The following is a 23,847-nucleotide window of genomic DNA, read 5'->3' on the forward strand; positions in this document are numbered from 1 at the left end:
GTTCCTTCAGGCAACCTGATCCCAAACCATTCAGGGCTTTAAAAGTCAAACAGCACTTTAAATTGAGCCTGGAAACAGGCAGCCAAGGCAGCTGGCAACATATCAGTGTAAAATGACCAATATGCTTGGCCTCCAAAGCATCTGAGTGGCTGCATATTGCACTAGGTGAAGTTTCTGAACTGTCTTTAAAGGCAGCCCTGCACAGAGTGCATAGTTTGGATATAACCAAGGCATGCATAACTGAAGCTAGGTCTGCTTTCTCCAGATAGGGTGGCAGCTGCTGAATCAACTTACGCTGGTAAAAGCCACCAATGCCACCTGCGTGTCCACAGATAACCCTAACCCTGTCCAGGAGAACCCTCAGCCTTCATACCCGGCTTTTCGGGTGGAGTGCAACCCAGTCCAAAACTGGTTGCAAACTCCATCCAGATAAGTGGTCTTACCAAGTAACAGTACTTCCATCTTTGTCTGGATTAAGCTTCAGCTTGTTCACACTCACCCAGACCAACCCAAACTGCCTCCAGGCACTTATTCAGGGTTTCCTGAATAAGCCTAGTGACGTAAAATTTTAACAGCTGCCTAGTTATGGAGACAATTCCAAGTTCATGGAGAGAAGCTTTAACCATGATAATTCCTATACAAGGCAAATATTTCCAACCTCATATAGGCCCATGTTATGATTCAATCAAGGCTTCAAATGTTTTCCCCTACTTCTGGCTAATCAGTTAGGGGGAAAATATTTATAAATATTACTGCAGATAAGATTCATTCCTGGAAGGAATGAAGGAAGATTTGTGTGTGTATGTATGTATGTAGCAGATTTGTATCTTGCTTTTCAACTAAAGTCAAAAAGCAGTTTTCAATATTTATAAAATATAATAGAAGAACAATGTACTCAAAACAAAATAACCAGCCTTACTGGAGCAGGATCTGGCATCAAATGTTCTTTTCCACAGGGCAGTTTGTGGTAGATGGCCCTATGGAAGAGGGCGACAGTCCAGCTGGAACAGGATGTGATGTCTTCTTTGCTTCTCTCCCTCACGCTCCTTTTCCTTCCCTCTTTACCAACACTCAGAGAATAGCCAATATTATGCACCTGGGTAAACTAAGCCAGGAAGAGAGCCTTAGAAGATGAGAAGAGGACTTGCCACCATCGTTTTACTCCCCAGCTCTTCCATTTGACTGCAGCCAGTCTCTTCTGGGGGAGAAATGAGGGAGTTAGCTGTGAACCATCTAACCTGATAAGAAGTACCCACTACCTCTGAACTGTATTTAAGCCAGGCTACTGTGGCCCCCTGGAGTTCTGCAAGATATGGGGGGGATCTCCATGGCGACGGTTTTAGTTTGCTCTCCACTTTGCTGCAGTTTTTACTGGAGTCAAATCTGCTCCGACTGGGGGGACGCAGGGCTTGAAAGCCTGGATTATCCCAAAGCTAGCCTGGGGCTCTCAGCAGGTCACATGGCAGTTTACTGTGAATTGTTTGGGTGGCTACCAGCTAGAGTCTCATCCACATCATCACCTAGAGAGCTTGTTCCCTCCCTCCCACCCACCCACCCACCCACTCACTCTTGCCTTGTTCCACCCTGTCTGCTTTCTCTGGCCAGCATGTGTTAGTGCCTGCCTCCGCAACCTATGCGTGATTGCCCCCCATCATTTTTTTTAATTACTGTCCCTCTAAAACCACAGTAGCGCAATAGCAGGTATAGTTACTCCCGTTCAAATGCGCGATTTCGTGATAGTGCTGTAGTGCTATAGTGCTATAAGGAATATAGCTACTCCCGTTCAAATGCACTATTTTGTAGTAGTGCTGTAGTAGTATAGTGCTATAGGGGGTATAGCTACTCCTGTTCAAATGCACTATTCTGCGATAGTGCTGTAGTGCTATAGGGGTATAGCCACTCCCGTTCAATGTGTGAAATGGCAGAAACATTGTGGAAACACAGGTGGGAAAAACACTGTGGAAACACCCCTTGACCAGGGTCAGCGAGGTCATGGCCAGGTGAAAGACACACCCCTGGGCAGGCCTATCATGCCAGAGTAAATGCAAAGGGTTGGTGCACACCACAACAGAAGCACAGACAAACCAAATTAAGGAAAACCATTGGATTGAAAGTAGTCTCAGGAAAAAATGGTTTTTGGTGCAAAACTCCAGGGTGGCTGCACAATGGCCACGACATCATGTGCCCCGAACAACGTTCAAATGCAGCAGACTCACAGTAAATCGCTCGTGGAGAGGCCCCCATGGATGATCTTTATTGTTGTTTGTTTTTTTGTCTGTTGATTTTGATTCAACTTTACACTTACCATTTCATTGTAATATTGAATTTATTCTACATTTATCAAATTGTTGTTTTTATTCTATCTGAATATATTGTGATGTTTTGTAATACCTTGCTTTTTTCAAATGCTATGTATTTTGATTTTATTGTGAGTTGCTTTGGGCACAGTTTATTGTGGAAAAGCAGCATATAAATAAATGTAACTTAACTAATTTCTTTGGTGCAGAAAAAGCATTTGACAGAGTTGAAAGTTTGATAATACAATGGAAAAACTGTGAACTTTAGAACTATTTTCTACCTTAATTTATGTAAATTATGCAAATTATGCCAAAATTTGTGTAAATTATGCAAATTGCTATTTATGTAAATCCCACCCATCCAGCCACCCATCCCCTGGAAAATCAGTGAGCCTGCCCAACTCCATGCAGATAGTCAGGCCAGCTTGCCAGGAAATGAGCCAAAGTCTGGGGGGCTGAGCTGATGAAAGCTCAGCGAGCTCCACCCCCAGACAGAGTCCTCCGACATCTCTAATCACATAATGGGACTAGCCTGAACTTGCCCACAATGTCACTTCATCATCTTGTTGGTTGTTTTCCTCCCCATTCCACACCCCCCTCCCAAATCTTGCTTTTTAACATCTTGCCTGTTGGTGAGATCTGGAGATCTCAAAATCTTGCAAATACTTTATGATCTTTTGGTTGGCCTAAAATCAAGGCATTATTACAGTAATGTGGATTACTTAATTCTGAAAAAAATGAAATGCACCCCCAGCACCAGAAATTGATTTAAAAATATATAAAAGGATCCACAGCACCAGAAATTGATTTTTTAAAAAAATACAAGGACCCCCGCCCATAAATTGATTTTTCAAAAGCTGCAAAGACCTGCAGCACTAGAAAATGGTTTTTTTTAAAATACACAAGGACACCCTACCCCATAAACTGATTTTTTTAAAGATGCAAGGACCCACAACACCAGAAATCAATCTTTAAAAATATGCTAGAGCCCCGCTCCACCCTATGAACTGAAAGCCCACAACACAAGCACCAGAAATGGGTTTCAGGATTTATGTTTAATGCTGCAACATTAACAGAAGGCTCCGCCACCCTCCCCAAAACAAAATCAAGCAAACACACACATTTACATACAGTTCACTGGCCTCCAGATCCTCCTCTAAGCAAACAAAAGTAGCACAAACACAGGCAATTCAATCTCTCTCTCTCTTTCTCATTTCAAAACAATCAATTTAAATTCATTTCAAAGGAAAGCTTGTACCTCTCTTCCTCATCCATGGCTCCTCAGGTCCTGCAGCAACCAGCCTGCCTACCCACAAGGTTTTCTCTGATTGGCTCTGGCTGACTTAAACTGAGCCAGAGCCAGGCTGAGTCAGAAAACAGTTTTGGATTAGGCAGCTGCACTGCACCACTGTGAGGCAACCATCCCAGCTGCATCCCCACCACCTCAATTGGGAAGGAAAGGAGGAGTCCGCTTTCACTGGCTGCCAGATGGTACCCTTTACAGAGGACTCCTTCCCTTAAAAAAATAAAATTAAAAATGGCCAGTTAGTGGAGGAGCACGCCCTCCAGGAAGGCTTTCCCCACACAGGGGGAAAGGCCTGTGCATGTCTTTCTGGCCTGTCTGAATCCTGCAGTGTCAGCAACAGGAGCTGCCACCACCACAGCAGGTGCTGCTCCCTCCGCCTCATATATATATATATATATATACACATACATACACACACACACACACATTTCATTCAGGGGTGGTTGGGGTGGCAGGGCACTGACACCCTAGGCCTGTGACTGGGTTCGCCCCTGGCTAGCAGCCTTCTGACTAGAAGCACCCTTAGTCAGCGGGAGACCATTCAAGCGTTATTTCTACTACAAACAAATGTTTAATTCTGTTGAGTTTCATGGTTCTTTAACACCCTGGCTGAGATCTGCTCAAGTTTTGTGAAAATTATATACTGCCTTCAGTAGAAGTTAATAATACCACAAGTCACTGGTGTTTTTAAAAAAATTGTAATGATTTGTTTTACAAAGCGTACAACTTTAATATACACTGTTCCTAAACACAGTGTGAAAAATAAATCACAGGTATTCACACCAAAGAAAAACAAATCACTGGCCTTTGGGGTTTAATCTGTTTAATATCTTGGCAAAGCTGGAATTCTGAAGTTCTGAAGATGGTGATGTTCTCAGAAAATGTTTTAAAAGTCTGGCAACCCTTCTGCGGATAGTTCAGTTCTCTTTCAAGAAAGCTAAATACTACGCTAATTAGGTGGAGGATGAGACAGTGGCAATTGAGGGGTGGCTTGTGTTGCTTGGATTCCACTTTCAGTTTCAGTGGAGGGAGGGGATCTCTGTATCTCTTCCCAGGCTAGAAAGCAAACCGGACCCACCCAGGACCCCTTGCTACTCTAGATGGAAAGTGTGACAGAGCTGAGTGGGGGAAGAAAAATGCTGGACTTCCTACTGTCCCACTCGTTCACTGATATTTGATGGGATTCTGCTCACTCTTTCCTGTTTGGAGCCAGAATCTTAGCCAGGGGACATTGCAAGCAGGAGCAGTGGAACCCCCTTTTGGCTGTAACTCTGTGAGTCTGAAGGATCTTAAAAGGTAAGATGAGCCCATTGCTGAACATTACAGGTCTGGCCAGCTGTAGTCTGATGATTCCCAGTTAGTACCAAAGAATGAGGGGTTTTACAGCGTTGACATTTGAATTAAAAGGGGAGGAAATAGGCCAGGAGTACATGGTAGAACATAATAGCCAATCAAAGGAGCCAAAGTGCCATAGCAAAAGATGCACACGCCAGAGGCATCTGGGAAGGGACACCATGTATAGGTGTTTCTATGCAAATGCTAGAAGTCACCAAGCCAAAATGGGAGATTTGGAGTGCTTGGTTTTAAAGGGAAACCTGGATATAGTGGGCATTACAGAAACCTGGTGGAACAGAGAGAAACAGTGGGATATGGTCATCTCTGGATATAAACTCTATAGGAAGGACAAGGAAGGACACACTGGGGGAGGTGTTGCCCCTGTATGTCAAAGAGGGCATAGCGTCGCGCAGACTAGAATGCTTAAAAGGGGTAGGCTCTTCCACAGAAGTGCTGTGGGTGACAATACCAGGCTCCAAAACTAATTTAGTGCTAGGAACGTGCTATCGTCCCCCAGACCAGAATGCTCAGAGTGACCTTGAGATGGAAAACGAAATCAGGGAGGCCTCCAAACAAGGAAGTGTTGTAATAATGGGTGACTTCAATTACCACCACATTGACTGGATAAATGCATGTTCCAGCCAAGATAAAAAGGTTACATTTCTCAATGCCCTAAATGAATGTGCCCTAGAACAGTTGGTCATGGAATCGACCAGAGGGGAGGCGACCTTGGATTTAATCCTAAGTGATGTCATCCAGGACCTAGCACGAGATGTAAATGTTATTGAACCAATTGGAAACAGTGGTCACAGTGCTATCAGATCGAGATATATGTGTATATATATATATATATATATATATGTATGTGTGTGTGTGTGTGTGTGTGTGTGGGAAATTACCCAAGAAGTCCAACACAGTCACATTTGACTTCAAAAGAGGAAACTTCTCTAAAATGAGGGAGCTGGTGAAAAGGAAGTTTAAAGGGGAGTCAAGAGGATTAAATTCCTTCAAAATGCTTGGAGATTACTCACAACCACAATAACAGAAGCCCAGCTAAAATGTATGCCACAGGTTATGTAAGGTAGCACCAAGTCCAAAAGATCACCGGCATGGTTGACAAGCAGTGCTAAGGGAGCTATTAGAGAAAAGAGAGCTTAGAGAAAAGAAAGTCTTGCCTAAGTGAGGAAAACAAAAGGCAGCACAAGCTTGCACAAAGGCGATGCAAGCAGACAATGAGAGATGCAAAAAAGCATTTTAAGAGCATATCGCTAACAACATCAAGGCCAACAATAAAGAATTCTTTAAATATATCAGAAACAGAAAAACAGCTAGGGAGGCAGTTGGACCATTGGATGACAATGGAGTTAAAGGAGTACTGAAGACAGACAAGGAGATTGCAGAGAAGCCAAATAAATTCTTTTCATCCGTCTTCACTGCAGAAGATATAGGACAGATACCTGCACTGGAACTGATGTGTTCAGGAAGGGATTCTGAGGAACTGAGGCAAATGGTGACAAAAGATGAAGTTCTCAACCTTATTGATACATTGAAAGCAAATAAATCACTGGGCCCAGATGGTATCCATCCTAGAGTTCTCAAAGAACTCAAATATGAAATTGCTGATCTTCTAACCAAAATATGCAACATACCTCTAAGATCAGCCTCTATACCAGAGGATTGGAAGATGGCCAATGTAATGCCAATTTTCAAAAAGGGATCCAGGGGGGATCCGGGAAATTACAGGCTGGATAGCTTAACATCTGTTCTGGGTAAATTGGTTGAAGGCATTATTACAGATAAAATTAGTATGCATATGGAAGGACAAGCCCTGCTGAAAAAGAATCAACATGGCTTCCGCAAAGGAAAGTCCTGTCCTGTCTCACTAACCTTTTAGAGTTCTTCGAGAGTGTCAATAAACATTTAGACAGGGGTGATCCAGTAGACATTGTTTACTTGGACTTCCAAAAAGCTTTTGACAAAGTCTCTCACCAAAGACTCCTGAGCAAACTTAGCAGTCATGTAATAAGAGGACAGGTCCTCTTATGAATCAGTAACGTGTTAAAGAACAGAAAGCAGAGAGTAGAAATAAATGGTAAATTCTCCCAATGGAGGGAAGTAAATTGTGGGGTAACACAGAGATCTGTATTAGGACCAATGCTTTTCAACCTGTTCATAAATGATCTGGAATTAGGAGTGAGCAGTGAAGGGGCCAAGTTTGCGGATGACACCAAATTATTTCAGGTGGTTAAAACAAAAAGGGATTGTGAAGAGCTCCACAAGGATCTCTCCAAACTGGGAGAATGGGCATCTAAATGGCAAATGAGGTTTAATGTAAGCAAGTGTAAAGTGATGCCCGTTGGGGCAAACCCCTGCAACTTCAAGTATAACCTGATGGGATCTAAGCTAGTGGTGACTGACCAGGAAAGAGATCTTGGGATTATGGTGGACAGCTCAATGACGATGTCAACCCAGTGTTGTAAAAAAGGCAAACCCAATGTTAGGCATAATTAGAAAAGGAATTGCGAATAAAACTGTCAATATCATACTGCCTCTATACAAATCTATGGTGCAACCACACTTGGAATACCATGTCCAATTCTGGTCACCACACCTAAAAAGAGATATTGTAGAGCTGGAAAAAGTGCAGAAAAGGGCAAGTAAAATGATCAAGGGGCTGGAGCTGATCCAGTATGGCTCTTCTTATGTTCTATGTTCTTAATTACACACCTAATTACAGTATTATATGTTTATTAATTACATTTGTATGCCCCCCCCAACATTTTATTCTCTCAGCAACATGGTGGAACATCCTTATGTTTGCATAGAATGATAGACTATTGTATTTGTCAAGGATAACGGCCTGCTTTCCAGCATAAGGTCGGGTCAGGCTGTCACGTTGGCTGTAATCACCTGGAATTGTTTGTAATCTAGAAGCTCCTTGGCCCTTTGCCCAAGGCCAGACACCGCCCTTGCTAACTAGACAGTGCCAACAGCTGGAGGTGATGGGGAGTTCCAGCCTCTTGGAGGCCAGGGCGGTCCACCCAGGGCCTGAGCCAGTGATTGGCTGAGGCAAAATCTGCCCTGGGTTGCTAGGGCGGGGCTTTAAAAGTGGGCTGAGGTCAAGGCATGGGGGCTCCCTTCATCCTGGTGGTCCTGGACCTTCAGACAGCTGGTTGCTATCCATACTTAGATCCATACTTAGGTATGCAAGGATAGGCCAGGTAGATTTATTATTTTGCTTGGGTGTGCATTCATGAAGATCTCTTTATATAGCAAGGTGATTAGCTTTGTACCCTCTGTGTAACCTACTATTTCCATTCTTCCCTTTCCTTCTACCTCTTTATTTTGATCTTAATAAACCTTTATCCAACCTTGAGTTGGTGTGATCGCTCTGCATAACCTCAGTGCTAATTTCAGTGCCTCTTGGCTTACGAGGGTGGCTACTGAGTATTTTGGGGGACTGAAAGGCCAGGTTTGGCCAGTCCTGTTTTTGGGAAGGGGACCCCGGGATCGGGTCCTGGGTGGTTCTGCCTCACAGGGAGGTTGGGCCCGGTCCTGGCGGCGGGGATCCTCCTCCCCCTCCTTCTCCTTGACAGTATTGCTGTGGGTGGAAGCTGACACTATAAAAAAATCCTGTGTCTGTTGCCTCAAACTACAATGTGCTAGTTCAGGAGTAAATTGACTGATGATCCATCTTTCCTCCCAGCTTAAACAAGCAGGTAAAAATGAAGAAACTGCTGAATAGATTTACTCGTTGACATTCTCAGGCTGACATTTGGAGACTAGGATGCAATCTGCCCGGAGAATATCAATTATTGGGTGGATTAGGAATGTATGAAGTAAATAATTAAACAAATAATGGCAGATTATTGTACATGGTTCTGTTCTTGGTGTCAGGCTTGGCTTTTAGAGCCGCAAACTATTCCTGTGATTTCTGAAGCACGAATGAAGCCTTCCTTTCCATGTAAAATCAGCAGAATATTGGGGTTTCTGGCAGCAGGGCATAGTGATGTACTAAGAAATGAACATGCAAACTGCATGTTACCCTTTCCCACTGCCCAATTTTCTGTTCCAAAACATCCTTCCCACCAACTGCTTCCTGCCCCCAGGTACATATTTATCATGTGTTCATTTTCTCTCTCTGAACATACTCAAAATGTATATTAAAGTTTAAACCTTGAGGCTCTCATGCTTTTTATGAGGAGTTATCAGCATTTCAGATTTCTAAAACATCCTGACTTGAAGAAACTGTATGCAGACCACAAAAGCTATCAAGTCTAGGGCAATGGAGGGACCATCCTGGATTACTTGTGACTTCCTGAGCACCCTGGGGTGCACACAGAGACACATAGCACACAGAGGCCGGTTGTGGTGTGTCCCATATTAGTCCCATTCATTTCAATAGGTTTCCTGTAAGTAGGACTAATATTAGACACAACACTCTTTTTTTACAGTGTAATCTGAAACATGTTAAATTAGTAGCAAGCTCTCTCTGTTCAGTGGAACTTACTCACAGGGGGAAAAAACACACAGGACTGCAGCCTGAATTTCAGAAAAATGACATGTATGGGCTCATCCTGCCCTTTCAAACTCAGCTTTATGAAACCAACAAGCTACAATTACAGTGGCAGATTACTGCCATTAGGTGAGACTGCTTGTTTGTGACTGGGGGGGGGCCTGGGGGGCCACTGAGGGCCCCCAGTTGGCACTGGTTGTCAACTGAAGGGAAGGCAGTCTGCTTTGGACCCACAAAAACTGGAGCTAAGGCTGATCATATGTGTGGGAAATGTGCAAAAAGTAGCATCAAGACAATGTGTGGGAAGAGTGAAGTGAAATGTAACATGAGTGAAAGCAGGGCCGGCCCTAGCATTTGGGAGAGTGAGGCAAGTGCCTCAGGCAACTGATTTGGGGTCTCATAGAAGGACAGCACATAGTTGGCTATTTCATTTGTTTTCAATGTATTTTTACTCTCAAGAAGAGGTGCTTCTGGGATTTTCTGTTTTAGCTGCAAATCATGCCCAGCCTTGGGAATTATGTACCTTGACTTGGCAGCAGAATGTCTTAGGCTAGCCTTGAGTAAAGGCCTGGATGCACCTTTAGTTTCTCGATTTCCTGCTTATATAATATAAGGGGTGATTGTAGTGGCTTGTGTTTTTTAAGTATGCTGAGAGGGTAAACACAGATTAGGTGCTTATTAAAGACGTTTTATAAATACAAATATTTATTCAGTGCCACTTGTGTGGTAGGTACTGGACAGCATCTAAAAATGATGTGGTCTGTATCCAAGGTGATTCCTATATTTACAATCTAAATTAGATGTGTGAGATGAGGAGTGAAAAGTCTGGGGCCCACAACCAAGGTTCCAAGTATCTCAATTTGAGTATCTCACAGTCCATATAACTTAACACATAGAAACAGCCACAAATAACATATCAATGTTTACCACTTTGTTTCTTTCTTAGAGTGACGGATGAGATGTACCTGGCACTCACAAACCAGACAACCCAACCCACTGCCTATGAGTTCCTCTTCCGGCCATTTTCCACCATTCCTGAGATACAGCATCTCCTCTTCTCGTTTTTCCTTCTGCTCTATCTCACAACCCTCTTTGGCAATGCCTCCATCATTTGAATTGTCTGCACTGACCATTCCCTGCGCGTCCCCATGTACTTCTTCCTCAGCAATCTCTCTTTTTTGGAGATCTGTTTCACCACTGTAGTAGTGCCTGAAATGTTGGCCAGCATTTTAGACGTCCGCAGAACAATCCCATTTGCAGATTGTGGCATCCAGATGTTCTTCTTTGGGGCACTAGGCAGCACATGGCATATGACCGTTATATAGCCATCTGTCACCCACTCCGCTACACCCTCATCATGACCTGGAAGGCGTGCACATGGCTGGTTGTCGGCTCACTTAGTATTGGCCTTGTGATGTCACTGGAGCTGACTGTGCTGATCTTCACCTTGCCTTTCTGTGGTCACCAGCCTCAGATCAACTATTTCTTCTGTGATGTACCACCTCTGCTTCAGCTGGCTTGTGCTGACACACATCTCCACCAGACTGTGCTATTCAGCGTTGGGGTCCTGGTGCTGACTATCCCCTTCCTTCTCATATGCCTCTCCTACACCTACATTGTGGCTGCCACCCTGCGGATCCGCTCCACGTCTGGGTGGCACCAGGCCTTTTCCACCTGCTCTTCCCACTTGACAGTGGTGATCCTACAGTACGGCTGCTGCAGCCTTGTCTACCTGCGTCCCAAGTCAACTTCTTCAGAGGATGAGGACAGGCAACTTGCCCTTATATACATATTTGTGTCCCCACTGCTGAATCCCCTCATCTACAGTCTGAGGAACAAGGATGTCAAGCTGGCTCTGAAGAAGGTCATGAGGAGGACTGCTGAATCTTAGGCTTGATTCCCAGGTTCACTAATGGCGTGGTAAATCTCTAGCTTCCAGGTGTTGTAAAGACCACTTGTCAGCCCCATGCAAATGGGGAGTGGGGCTGTGCCATGTGGCCCTGCCCGCAATGTCACCCGGGTAGAGATTTCCCTTACTGGGAAATCTGGTTCTTTTTTGGCTCAACAAAGTTCCACGCCCTGTATGACTTGCTTTGTGTCTGTGAGCTGAGCTGCAGGCTGTTCCCTGAATTCTGGAACTTTTTTGTGCCTTTTTAGAAGATTCTTCAATTTGCACAAATTTCTGAGCAACTGTTGGCTCCTGCCAGCTGACCACAGTTGGCGGCGCTAAATCACAGGCTGATAACAGGGTCGTAAACCTGTCCAAGGCTGGGGGAGTAAAAAAGCGGCTTGTAGCAAGGGATATTTTACCTAGGCAGTGAGTCCAAAGCGTTGAGGCAAAGAGAAGCCCATTGTCCAGTCTGAGGTCCAAGACGCACAAGGGAACATGGGCAAGGCAGTGGGCAAGGTCCGAGGCTGAGGCCAAGATCCAGCGTGTGACACAATGTTGCTCTTCAGCAGTCTTGCTCCAGCCTGCCAACCCCTTTTAACGACCATGACTTGAGGCAGCTGTATCTAAACATTCCTCCTGCCTCTGAGAGCCTCTCTGTCTTAAGCCTATGCTTTTCCTGGACATGCAGCTGCCTTTGCTCTGCATGGGTCAGTGGCATTTCACCCTCCAAATCTTCTGGGGAGACTGCAGCTGGGCCTGGAACCTCCACAGGATGTGAGGGGGCTCGGGCTCCTTCTGTGCTGGTCCCTTCCCCTGGCTCTGGAGCCTGCCATTCCCCTTCATCCTCAGAGGAGTCCGAGGGAGGCATGACAGCAATTTGCACAAATTTCTGAGCAATTTGTGCAAATTATGGCCAAATTTGCACAAATTACAGAAATTCAGCCAAGATTTGCATAATTTGTGCAAATGTGGCCATAATCTGCAAATTGCAGAACCTTCCTCCCAAATATGCATAATTCCTGGAAAATCTGCAAACTGGCCCAACTCGCTGCAGATCGAGTCAGGCACCACAGCAGGAACTCAAAGAAAGTCAGGGGGGGCTGAGTGTAGGAAAACCCATTGAACTTCATCCCCCAAATTGATTTCTCTGAGATTCCTCCATCCATGTGATATCCCTCCTCCAGGCATTTGTGTCAGGGTTGGAACTGAGCCCATAGAGGCCCAAAGCAGCTCTGATTCTAAGGAAGAGCTACAACCCGTGGGAGAGGAGCCCGCTCGTCTCTCAGAGGCGCAGCTGCAGGGAGAGCCCCCCCCCCACTCACATTCCTGAGAGAGATAGTGACCCTGGCAGCGAAAGAGCAGGAGATCGGTTGTTGCTAGACACAAGGCGCCGGCGCAGAGAGAGGCGCGAGGTGGAGGGCGCCGAGAGGAGGTGCTCAGCCTGCTTGGCACTACTGCAACAGTTGCGCCCAGATGCCCCATGGGTAAGGGGGGAGCCTCCCCTCCTAGCCCATAAGTTTCAGAGCTTTCCCGCCTTTCTCCTCAAAACGGGGACCAACTGCGTAGATGGAGCTTAGGTTACCCTGTTAGGATACCCTTTGCAGTTGCTTGCTTAGTCGCTGGCAATTAGCATCTGAAAGAGTCATTAAGTTGTAAAGGAATAAAGCCTTGGAGAGAATCCCTTTTGTCTGCGTCTTGTTTGGGCTACTGGAGGGGACTTTAAGAGGCAGCTAGTGCACTCCTGATAATTTGCACATAGAGTGTGAATGTTTGGAAGGGGCATTCCTATGAGCGCCAAGCTGTACGCATGTAGTCCTCCAGATGAGCTGGAGCCTCACACTGGGGGGGAGGGGGCGTGGTGGATTGTGTGGAGGTCTATAAGTGTGCAGCTGTATACATTGAGGCCTCACCCTCCAGATATTTGCATTCTATGCGCAAACACTTGGGGGGTGGCCAATGTGCCATGCATGACATTGGCGGTGTGGCTACGCAAAATAGTCACACACTTGACTCCCAGGTAGAGGCAAATGGTTTTAATAACACCCCAATAGGACATCTCTTGCTATTCAATGATCAAAACACCTGCCAGTTTAAGAACAGAGTTAAGGTTAAGCAACAATGTGCATACCCCTGATAGCATGCTGTGATGAGTTTGCACAGCACTTTGAAGATAAAGTCGCTCAGATTCATCATGAATTGGACACCACGATTAATGCAGTTCCATTAGTAGAGGCATCCAGAGCACCATCTGGTGCAGTTTTATTGGATGGGTTTCAGTTATTGAGGCCCAAAGATATGGACAAGGTGCCTGGCCAAGTCTGGTCAACCACCTGTGTGCTCGACCCTTGCCCTTTGTGGCTTATTACATCAAATAAGGAGGGGATATCTGGGTCCAGGGGCTGTAAATTCCTCCTTGAGAAAGGGAGTGATGCCAGCCGCTTTAAAAGAGGTGGTAATCAGACCACTCCTGAAAAAGCCTGACCTGGACCCGGCCCGGGTGATGTTAACAACTACAGGAAAAAAGGAAACGTTCCTCCTGTGCAAGCACCGGGTCATTACTGACCCCTAGAGGGACGCCGCTCGCTCTGGCATTTTCATGGCAGACTATAGCGGGGTGGTTTGCCATTGCCTTCCCCAGTCGTGACTACCTTTCCCCCCAGCACGCTGGGTACTCATTTTACTGACTTCGGAAGGATGGAAGGCTGAGTCGACCTGAGCCAGCTACCTGGGACCCAGCTTCCACTGGGATTGAACTCAGGTCGTGGGGAGAGTTTCGGTTGCAATACTGCTGCCTACCATTCTGCGCCACACGAGGCTCATTAACAACTACAGGGTGGTAGCTAACATCCCCTTCCTGGGCAAGGGTGGTTGCAGGACAACTCCAGGCACTCTAGAAGAAACAGATAATCTAGCTCCATTTCAATCAAGCTTCAGGCCTGGTTTTGGAATGGGACCTGCCTTGGTCGCCCTGTAGGACAACCTATGCCAGGAGCAGGACAGGGGGAGTGTGACCCTGTTGATTCTCTTGGACCTCTCAGTGACTTTCAATACCATCAACCATGGTGTCCTTCTGGATAAGATGTCTGGGCTGGGAGCTGGAGGCACTGCACTGCAGTGGTTCCAATCCAACTTGGATGGCCAATTCCAGAAGGTGGTGCTGGGGGATTATTACTCTGTGCCTTGGCAGCTATACTATGGGGTTCCTCAGGGCTCAGTTCTATCCCCCATGCTGTTCAACATTGCCTTCAGTGGAAGTTAATAATGGATTTACCAAAAGTCACTGGCCTTTGGGGCTTAATTTGTTCCATATTTTGGTATAGCTGGAATTCTGAAGAGGGTGAGGTTCCCTAAAAAAAAATTGTTTTAATCTGACAACCCTTCTGGGGATAATTCACTTCTTGAAGGAAGCTAAAACCTGCACTAATTAGCTGGAGGTAGAGATGGTTGGACAGCTTGCACTGCTTGGATTCCCCTGCAGTTTCAGTGGAGGGAGAAGATCTCTGTATCTCTTCCCAAGCTAGAAGGCAAACTGGACCCTCCCCAGGACTCCTTGCTACTCTGGATGGAAAGCGTGACAGAGCTGAGCGGGGGAAGAAAAATGCTGGACTTCCCACTGTCCCACTCATTCACTGATATTTGATGGGATTCCACGCTCTCTTTCCTGTTTGGAGCCAGAATCCTAGCCAGAGGCCATTGAAAGCAGGTTTTGAGTGTAACTCTGAAGGATCTTAAAAGGTAAGAGGAGCCCATGGCTGAATGTCAGAGGCAGTGATCTTCACTATTTTTCAAGTGGGAGCCACTTTGTCCAAAAAAAGAAAAGAAAAAGAAAATTCATTGTGGGAGCCACATTAACTTACTATTAAAATTAACACAGAACAATCAAGTCTAAAACTTGTTTTAATGATTTGGACCAACTCCCATCAGCTCCAGCCAGCATGGACAATGGTCAGGAATGCTGGGAGTTGTAGTCCAAAACATCTGGTGGACACTAGGGGCTCCTTCACATGGAGCTTTTACCCTGCGATTGAGATTGCTCCTTCACGGAAGTTTGTGGGCTCTTTACATGATGCCGTGATCGTTCAAGGCGTCTCCTGCACTAAATGCCCTTTGTTCCGTTTTTAAATACATCGCAGATAATTAACTATCAAATTACCCTGTTGTGTTCTGCTTGTTTCCTCCATGAAAAGAGTAAAAGTGGCAACAACAGGAGCGACAGCAATGAAAGATAATAGAAGACTCAGATACGGGGAGAAGGAGGGGGAAGGGGGTGGGGGAAAAGGAAGCACGGGGAAAAGGAAGTCGTCGTGATCCTGCATTCAAAACGGAAGCAGAAAGCCCCATTTTAAATGCAGGATTTTAGCCTGGTGTAGAGATGCCCTGGGTCAGGCAAGACTGGTGTAGGGTGCACTCCTGTGCATATTTTCCTGGGAGTGAACCCCAGTGAATGCAGTGGGATTTACTTCTGAGTAAACATTAATAGAATTGTACTGTTGATGTATTTCCCCAAAGATGGAGGAAGGTTGTTACAGATTTGGCCTTTGCTAAGTGTTTTTAATCTACAGTTCCAGTATTTAGGAAGCCTTTGACTGCCAGTTAACTGCCCATAGCTAATCAATACACTTCGAACAAGGCATACACCAAAAATTGTTTTAGGTGGATTCAATTTTGGTTTTGCACTAACAAGAATTAGCAAAGGAAAAATCTTTTTGGTCCACTTTTCATTTTTATTAGAAATATACTTGTAACATCACATCAAAGTAAAACTTTCATAAAATGAGATAAAACATGTTTTATTCTTAAACCTCTAGGCTTGGGGAGCAATGCTGTGCATGTTTAGACAGAAAAAAAGGCCTACAATTCCCAACATAGCTGGCTGGGGCACGCTAGGAATTGTAGGACTTTTCTCTGTCTAAACTTGCATAGGATTGCACTCTTAATAACTTAAAAAGGTGAGACCTCATTTTAAGTACCAAGTTCCCCATTCAATACTGAATAGGCTATTCAAGCTGACAGGTACATAGGCCTAGTGAGTGTCTAATAAGAAGCTCTCACATTCAAAAATCAGCACATATTTATACTTTTATAAAATTCCTTTAGAAATTAGGCTATACAAAACAGGCTTGAACATACACTTTTCAGGCTAGATATGATCAACTCTGAAGTATATCTTTGAGAAGACAATCTTTACTCAAAATTTTCCAATTAAACCGAAGTCTATAAAACATTTAGACATCTGTATATCAAACTTCTTGACATGTATACTTTACAGAATATTTTTTGCTTATTAATTGATAAGCAAAAACTTTACAGACTCACACTCAAATAACGTTTTGGTTATTTGGCATGAGTCCCAGGTCAGCAGAGGCCTGGGTCTTATGCCCCAGCTCCCACAGGTGTTGCAGCTGGGAGTGGGGTGGTGCTTGGCTGGACCTGGGTCTGCAAGGAGGCAGAGTAGAAGTCCCCCAGGTGGAGGCAGAGCTCCAGCAAGGCAGCAGCAGCAACAGCACCTGATCCCACCTGCCTTGCAATACTGAAGGGCTTCCTCTCCTTGCAGCAACTATGATAATTATCCATCATTAACATTTGGCATTTGCATTTCATAATAAGACATCCTATATTGATTTAAGAGAGGTATGTTAGCATTTTCTTAATAGTCTTTCCTGCAAGTCCAATAAGGCGAAAATCAGCTATTTCCTAAAAATCCAGGACAGGGAGAAAAGCATCAAGTGCAGGAAGAAGAAAAAGAGAATGTGTTTTTGGCCCTTGAGGAGGAAGAGCATGCTCAATGTGTTTCAAAGAGCAATTCTCTCCTTCATCAGGAGTGACGGTCTAACAGTAAAACAAGATAAAACAGAATAAACACATGCAATACTTTAAAAAAAAAATTGAATAAACACAAATAGAAACAAACACTCACAACTTCCACGGGAAAACGCTTTTCTATTTAAAAGCCCACATATCTCATAACACTAATATAATGACTCCCTGTCATTATTGCAGCTGTGGGAGTTGCAATACAAACATTGTTTGTTTGTTACATGTAAAATATGTTGTCATTACATGTATGACAGCTCTCTGTTGGTTACTTTCAGAACTTCAGTGAATTTTATTTACACACATGTCCAACGTATCTAGAACATGAGCACTCTCCATTAGCCACAAGAATCCTCAACTCGCATTCCTACAAGAACGGAATCACTACTCCTCATACAAGATGTTTTAACAAAAACAAAGGTGATGACTATTATGAAAGTTACCTTCTAGAGACATATCCCTCCCCACCCCCCACCCCCACACACTGAGATTCAGGTAGCTCCAACTGCAAGGAAGGAAGCAAGTGCTGCATGGCTAGAGGGAGAATAAGGAAGGAGCCCGTGGACGCCAGTGGGGCGGTGAATTGTGAGCTGCCGAGGCATCTGACAAGCCACAACTGGAGGCATGATGATAGACTGGGAGATCTGTGCCCCTCCAGATAGTGTTGTGCCGACATCCCTGGATGAGGTGGACAAACGTTTCCTTGTCTTCAATGCAAAATGTAGTGCAAGCTTATCCAAATCCAATGATCTAGTAATGCCCCTAGTATCACTTAAAAGAATAAGATCAGCTTTATGTTCATGTAGCATTCACTATGTCTATGGATTTAAAACTGACATTAAATGAGAAAAGCAGCTTTCAACTGTTGCAGTACTGCTCAGAATGGTTAATGCAGCCTTAGCCAAAACCAAATCCGGGGGGGGGGGGGGGGACCTCCACGGTGACGGGTTTAGTTCACTCTCCACTTTGCTTCAGTTTTACTGGAGTCGAATCTGCTTTATCCGGGGACACACAGGGCTTGAAAGCCTGGATTCTCCCAAAACTAGCCTGGGGCTCTTGGCAGGTCTCACAGCAGTTTACTGCTAATTGTTTGGGTGGCTACCGGCTGGAGTCTCATCCACATCAGCACTTACAGAGCCTGTTCCCTCCCTCCATCCCTCCCACTCTCACCCTTTCTGCTTTCTCTGGCCAGTTTGTATTAGCGCCTGCCTCCTCAACCTATGCCCGATTCCCCCCAGTTGTTTTTATTACTGTTCCTCTAAAACCACAGCAGCGCAATAACAGGTATAGGCACTCCTGTACAAATGCGCTATTTTGCAATATTGTTATAGTGCCATAGTGCTATCGGGGGTATAGGTATTGCTACACAAATGCACTATTTCGCTATAGTGCGATAGGGATATGTTTTAAATGCACAGTTCTGGGTTCCCCAGTAACGACCTTGGGAACTGTGATCTCACTGAAATGGCGGAAACATTGGGAAAACACAGGCAGTGAAAACACTGGGGAAACACCCCTTGACCAGGGTCAGTGAGGTCACAGCCAAGTGAAAGACACACCCCTGGACAGGGCTATCATGCTGGAGTAAATGCAGAGGGTTGGTGCACACTGCAACAGAAGCGCAGACAAGCCAAATTAAGGAAAACAACTGGACTAAAAGTAGTCTCAGAAAAACCAGGTTTTTTGGTGCAAAACTCCGGGGTGGCTGCAGGATGGCCATGACATAATGTGCCCTGAACGACCTCCAAACACAGCAAACTCACAGTACATTACTTATGGAGACACCCTGCAGGAAATGCAGATACTTTGTAAGCTCGTCTGCAAACTGCACCAGTGATGGTATTCTGTTAATAAGGGATTTTGCCAACTCAAGCTCTGATTTTAAGTTTTCTAGCTTTTAACAGTGGTCTGAGTTGTGTTCAATATTTCACACAGTGGATTCCAGGGGTCTTTTTTCTCATTCTGGAGCAAATGCTTGCTAGCTGCCACTATAACAGTTTAGTCTCTCTCCTTGAATCTGTTTTCCACTTCATGAGTGCACTGATCGATGACACTGTTATAGTCTTCTGAACGCTAGTGCATTTTCACTCCCTCCTTCAAAATTAATACCACCACTGTCAACAATACTGTCAAATACTGGAAGTCTACAAAGACGTTTTGATGGTGCTTCATGGTCAGCAGATTCACATGCTTTCTTGGCTGCTTCAAAAGTGTTGTTGAAAACAATATGATTTCACATTTCTTGCAACTGCCTCTCAACACAGTCAATCAGTTTCAATGCTGCCTTGATATCTGCATTCTTCTTCTGAAGCAGTGTTGTTACACGTTTAAGTTATCCCAATAGTTTTAGCGTAATTTCATTGTCTGCAAGTTCATTGGTCAGGTAAGAAAATTCTGCCTACCTTCTGGGTCCCTGATTGGTGAATGTAGATACCAAAGAACAAATTGACCAGGCCTGTCCAACTTCCTTCGCTCCTTCCTAATCTCTGACCCCTAACCCTTGTTGTCACCTGATTTTTCATGGCAGCCAGATTCTACTGTGGCACTGCCCCAAAATAATAGCATCTGTACCTTTAAAAAGAAAAAGGCTTTCCTGTAGGTATTCTAAAATTTCTGTAATACATTTAATTATTTGTTTGTTAAAAAAAAAAAAATTAGGGGGAGCTGAGAAAACGGGGGGAAGGCAGGCTGGCCACCCCCTCTGGCTACAGGCCCATTCTGTGATTTCTCAAGCAGGAATGAAGCCTTCCTTTCCATGTCAGCCTTGGGAATTAGTACCTTGACTTGGCTGTAGAATGTCTTAGGCCAGCCCTGATTATGCCTCTTTAGTGCATCATCTTAGACAAAGTTTTTGTTTCTCATTTCTTCAGTTTCCTTCCTACTGATAAAATACAAGGGGTGATTGCAGTGGGTTTTGTTTTAAGTATGCTGGAAGGGTAAAACACAGATGAGGTGCTTACAATGGATGTTTTATGGAAACTGATGCTATTTTATATTTATTCAGTGCTACTCTTTTGGTAGGTACTAAACAAAATCTAAAAATGATACAGTCTGTATCCAAGGTGATTCCTACATAGAGATGTGAAGGCCTGGGGGGAAAAACAGGAAAAAATGGGGGGACCATTTTTTTTCCAAGGGCTGTCTTTTTTTGTGTGAAAAATTGGAAAAACTGAACAGCTCTGGATTATGAAACTTTTTTTTTTAGAATTTAAGACTAAGTGTTTATATATTGTTACCAAGCCTTTACTCACCCCAAATGATTTCTACAAAATATGTAATAAGAAGACTTTTATATTAAGACGAGCAATGTAAAATGTCTGGAAATAATGAAGCCATGGGGGAAAACATTTTTTTAATCCTTTCTGTAAGAATTCCACTGTAGTTATTTCTTCCATTCCTTATTCAAATTATTGATCTAATGTATCTTTTACTGACAAACATTTAGGGATGCTCCAAGTCATGCTCAGTTTCCCAACATGTCAGTAGAGTCACTATATCATAACGTGAAAGAAAATGTGCATTCTTGAGAGTTTGGGTTTTGTTCTACAGAGTCCTGTGTTTCTGGGCTTGTTCTGGTTAGATGCTGTAGCAGTCAATTAATGTAGTTCTAATCTAAAACTCATGTGTAAAAAACAAACAAACACTGTAGTTTATCCTGCCACTATCACCAGATGTGACGGAATAGAATATGGGTTATCCCACATATATTTATTTCTTTTTTAAACTTTGAAGCATGGGTCTATGGAACTCACTGCCATAGTTTTTAATGAAGTTCTCAATTAGACCTCACTGCTAGGAAATGCTGCCTCAGCTATAAAACCAGAATTAACTGCTGCCAGCAGAATAAATAGGAACAGGTTTTGGAAGTTCCATAAACTTCCTCACCAACAGGAACAGATGCAGTATACCAGTCTTCCTTTGCCTCCACTTCTTCCTGCTTCTTCTCACTTCTAGGATGATTCAGATGTTTCAGGGACTACTTGCTGAAGTTCCCTCTGGTCAGACATAAAATAGGAGCCTAAAATATATTATGTATAACTTGGTTTGCTCATAAAATTATCATGTTTGGTATATTAAATATAAAAGTATTGTTTATTCAGACAATAATTAAAAGTTTTTCAATATAACGATAATTTTATAAGCCAAGCAAGTTTTACATAATATAACTTTAGGAACATGAAGGCTGCTTTATGTCCTTAAAGCTGCCTTCCCCAACATGGTGCACTCTAGAGGTTTTCAATCACAGTGCTCAGCATTCCTGACCATTGGCCATGCTGCCTGAGGCTGATGGGAGCTGAAGTCCAAAATATCTGAAGGGCGCCATCTTGGAGAAGATTGTCCTAAGGCAATAAAGTGACTTTAGATCTATAAAAAGCACTAAAAAAATTGCTTGTTTTTCAATTTTTCCTAAAATTTCCTTCCCCACCCCCCACCCAAACCCTGGAAATACCCTGCTTTTTTTCCCCCTATGGCTTCAAAATTTCCAGAAATTTTACATCTCTATTCCTACATTAACAATCTAAATTAGATGTGTGGGATGAGGAGTGAAAAGTCTAGGACTGACAATCAAGGTTCCAAGTATCTCAATTTGAGTAGCACAGAGGCCATAGACTTTAACACATAGAAACAGCCACAAATAACATATCAGTGTTTAATGCTTTGTTTCTTTCGTATAGTGACGGATGAGATGTACCTGGCACTCACAAACCAGACCACCCAACCCACTGCCTATGAGTTCCTCTTCCAGCCGTTCTCCACCATTCCTGAGATACAGCATCTCCTCTTCACATTCTTATTTCTGCTCTATCTCACAATCCTCTTTGGCAATGCCTCCATCATTTAGGTTGTCTGCACTGACCATTCCCTGCGCGTCCCCATGTACTTCTTCCTGGGCAACCTCTCGTTCCTGGAGATCTGCTACACTACTGTAGTAGTGCCTCAACTGTTAGCCAGCATTCGAGACATCCATAGAACAATCCCATTTGCAAATTGTGGTGTCCAAATGTTCTTCTTTCTGGCATTAGGTGGCACTGACTGTTTCCTGTTGGCCGTCATGGCGTATGACCGTTATCTGGCCATCTGTCACCCACTCCGCTACACCCTCATCATGACCTGGAAGACGTGCACGTGGCTGGTTGTCGGCTCACTCAGTATCGGTCTTCTGCAGTCACTGGAGCTTACTGTGCTGATCTTCACCTTGCCTTTTTGTGGTCACCAGCCTCAGATCAACCATTTCCTCTGCGACGTGCCTCCTGTGTTGCGGCTGGCTTGTGCCGACACCCATCTCCACCAGACCGTGCTATTCAGCGTTGGGGTCCTGGTGCTGACTATCCCCTTCCTTCTCATATGCATCTCCTACGTCTACATTGTGGCTGCCATCCTGCGGATCCGCTCCACATCTGGGCGGCACCAGGCCTTTTCCACCTGCTCCTCCCACTTGACAGTGGTGATCCTACAGTACGGCTGCTGCAGCCTTGTCTACCTGCGTCCCAAGTCAAGTTCTTCAGAGGATGAGGACCGGCACCTTGCACTCATATACACGTTTGTCACTCCGCTGCTGAACCCTCTCATCTACAGTCTGAGGAACAAGGATGTCAAGCAGGCTCTGAAGAAGGCTGTGAGGAGGACTGCAGGATCTCAGGCCTGATTCCCAGATTCACTAATGGAATGATAAATATCTAGCCCTTTTCGGGTGTTATTAATACCTCTTCCCTTCATGCGTGAGCTGGGAGTGGGGCCACACCATGTGGCCCTGCCCCTGGGTGTTTGCATGTAGAGTGTGAATGTCTGGAGGGAGGAGGCCTCCACATGAGCCAGAACCCTGCACTGTTGGGGCTATGGCTTGTGTGGAGAAGTATACATGTTCAGCTGTATGCACGTAGGCCTCCCCCACTGCAGAGATTTGCATCCTTTGTGCAAACCCTGGGGTTGGCTGATGTGGTGTCACGTGACATCGGTGATGTGGCTACGCAGAACAATCCCACTCTCCGCTCACGTGTGGAGGTAAATGGGTTTTATAAAACCCCAGTGGGACTTCTCTCTCTATTCAATTATCCCAAACCCTGCCGGTTTAAGACCAGAGTTAAGTCTGTGTCATGTTAGATTAAGGTCCACAAAGCCAGGAAATGGGAAGCTCAGGCTGACGGCTTAACAGACATGCCCTGTGATCAGTCATGATGCTTTGCAAGGTCACGTTGTGCTTGCTTACAACTTACCCTCCATTCACCCACACTTTTGCTTGGTCTTTCATGCCCAAATCCAGATGGGGAGGATGGAGTGTCTGGGACCAGCAAAGAGAGACCCCGTTATCCTGGTCCTGCACTGCCTTATGAAGTCTCTGGGCCTTACTGTATTGCTAGAGAACTCCTCCACTGAGATGACCCATGCCTGCTTGTTGCTTACAACAGCAGCGGGCAGGATAGGTTAAGCAGTGGGAGATAGGAATCTCCTCTGATGCAGTAGGAATGAGAGGGGTGCTGCTGCTAATGACTTGGGTGCTTGTAGCCATGTTTCCCATCACCCTTGTGATTGATGATGTTGCCAGTAATGAGAAATGGCAATTCAAGTTTTGAAAATAATCTGTGTCATAGATTTTCAAGAAGCACCAAGAAATGGGCCAGTGTGGGGTTGGGGAATGTACTGATCTTGAGCATGTTTGGGTCTCTTAATTATTTATATTTCAGTTAAT

The 23,847-nt window shown here is 44.6% G+C and overlaps 1 protein-coding gene and 1 pseudogene across 1 annotated transcript; both read left to right on the plus strand.

Moving 5' to 3' along the window:
* Positions 1-10,602: 10,602 nt before the first annotated feature.
* On the plus strand, positions 10,603-11,345 carry LOC146358019 (olfactory receptor 10Q1-like; annotated as a pseudogene).
* A 75-nt stretch (positions 11,346-11,420) lies between these two features.
* Positions 11,421-22,806, plus strand: LOC146358020 (olfactory receptor 10Q1-like). Its single transcript, XM_084852924.1, has 2 exons — positions 11,421-11,474; positions 22,003-22,806. The coding sequence occupies exons 1-2, from the start codon at positions 11,421-11,423 to the stop codon at positions 22,804-22,806; spliced, it is 858 nt and encodes a 285-aa protein (XP_084709050.1).
* Positions 22,807-23,847: the final 1,041 nt, after the last annotated feature.

Source organism: Heloderma suspectum, chromosome 1 (genome assembly GCF_057233095.1).
Source record: "Heloderma suspectum isolate Gila_16-S chromosome 1, 16-S_ref, whole genome shotgun sequence".
NCBI lineage: Eukaryota > Metazoa > Chordata > Lepidosauria > Squamata > Helodermatidae > Heloderma > Heloderma suspectum.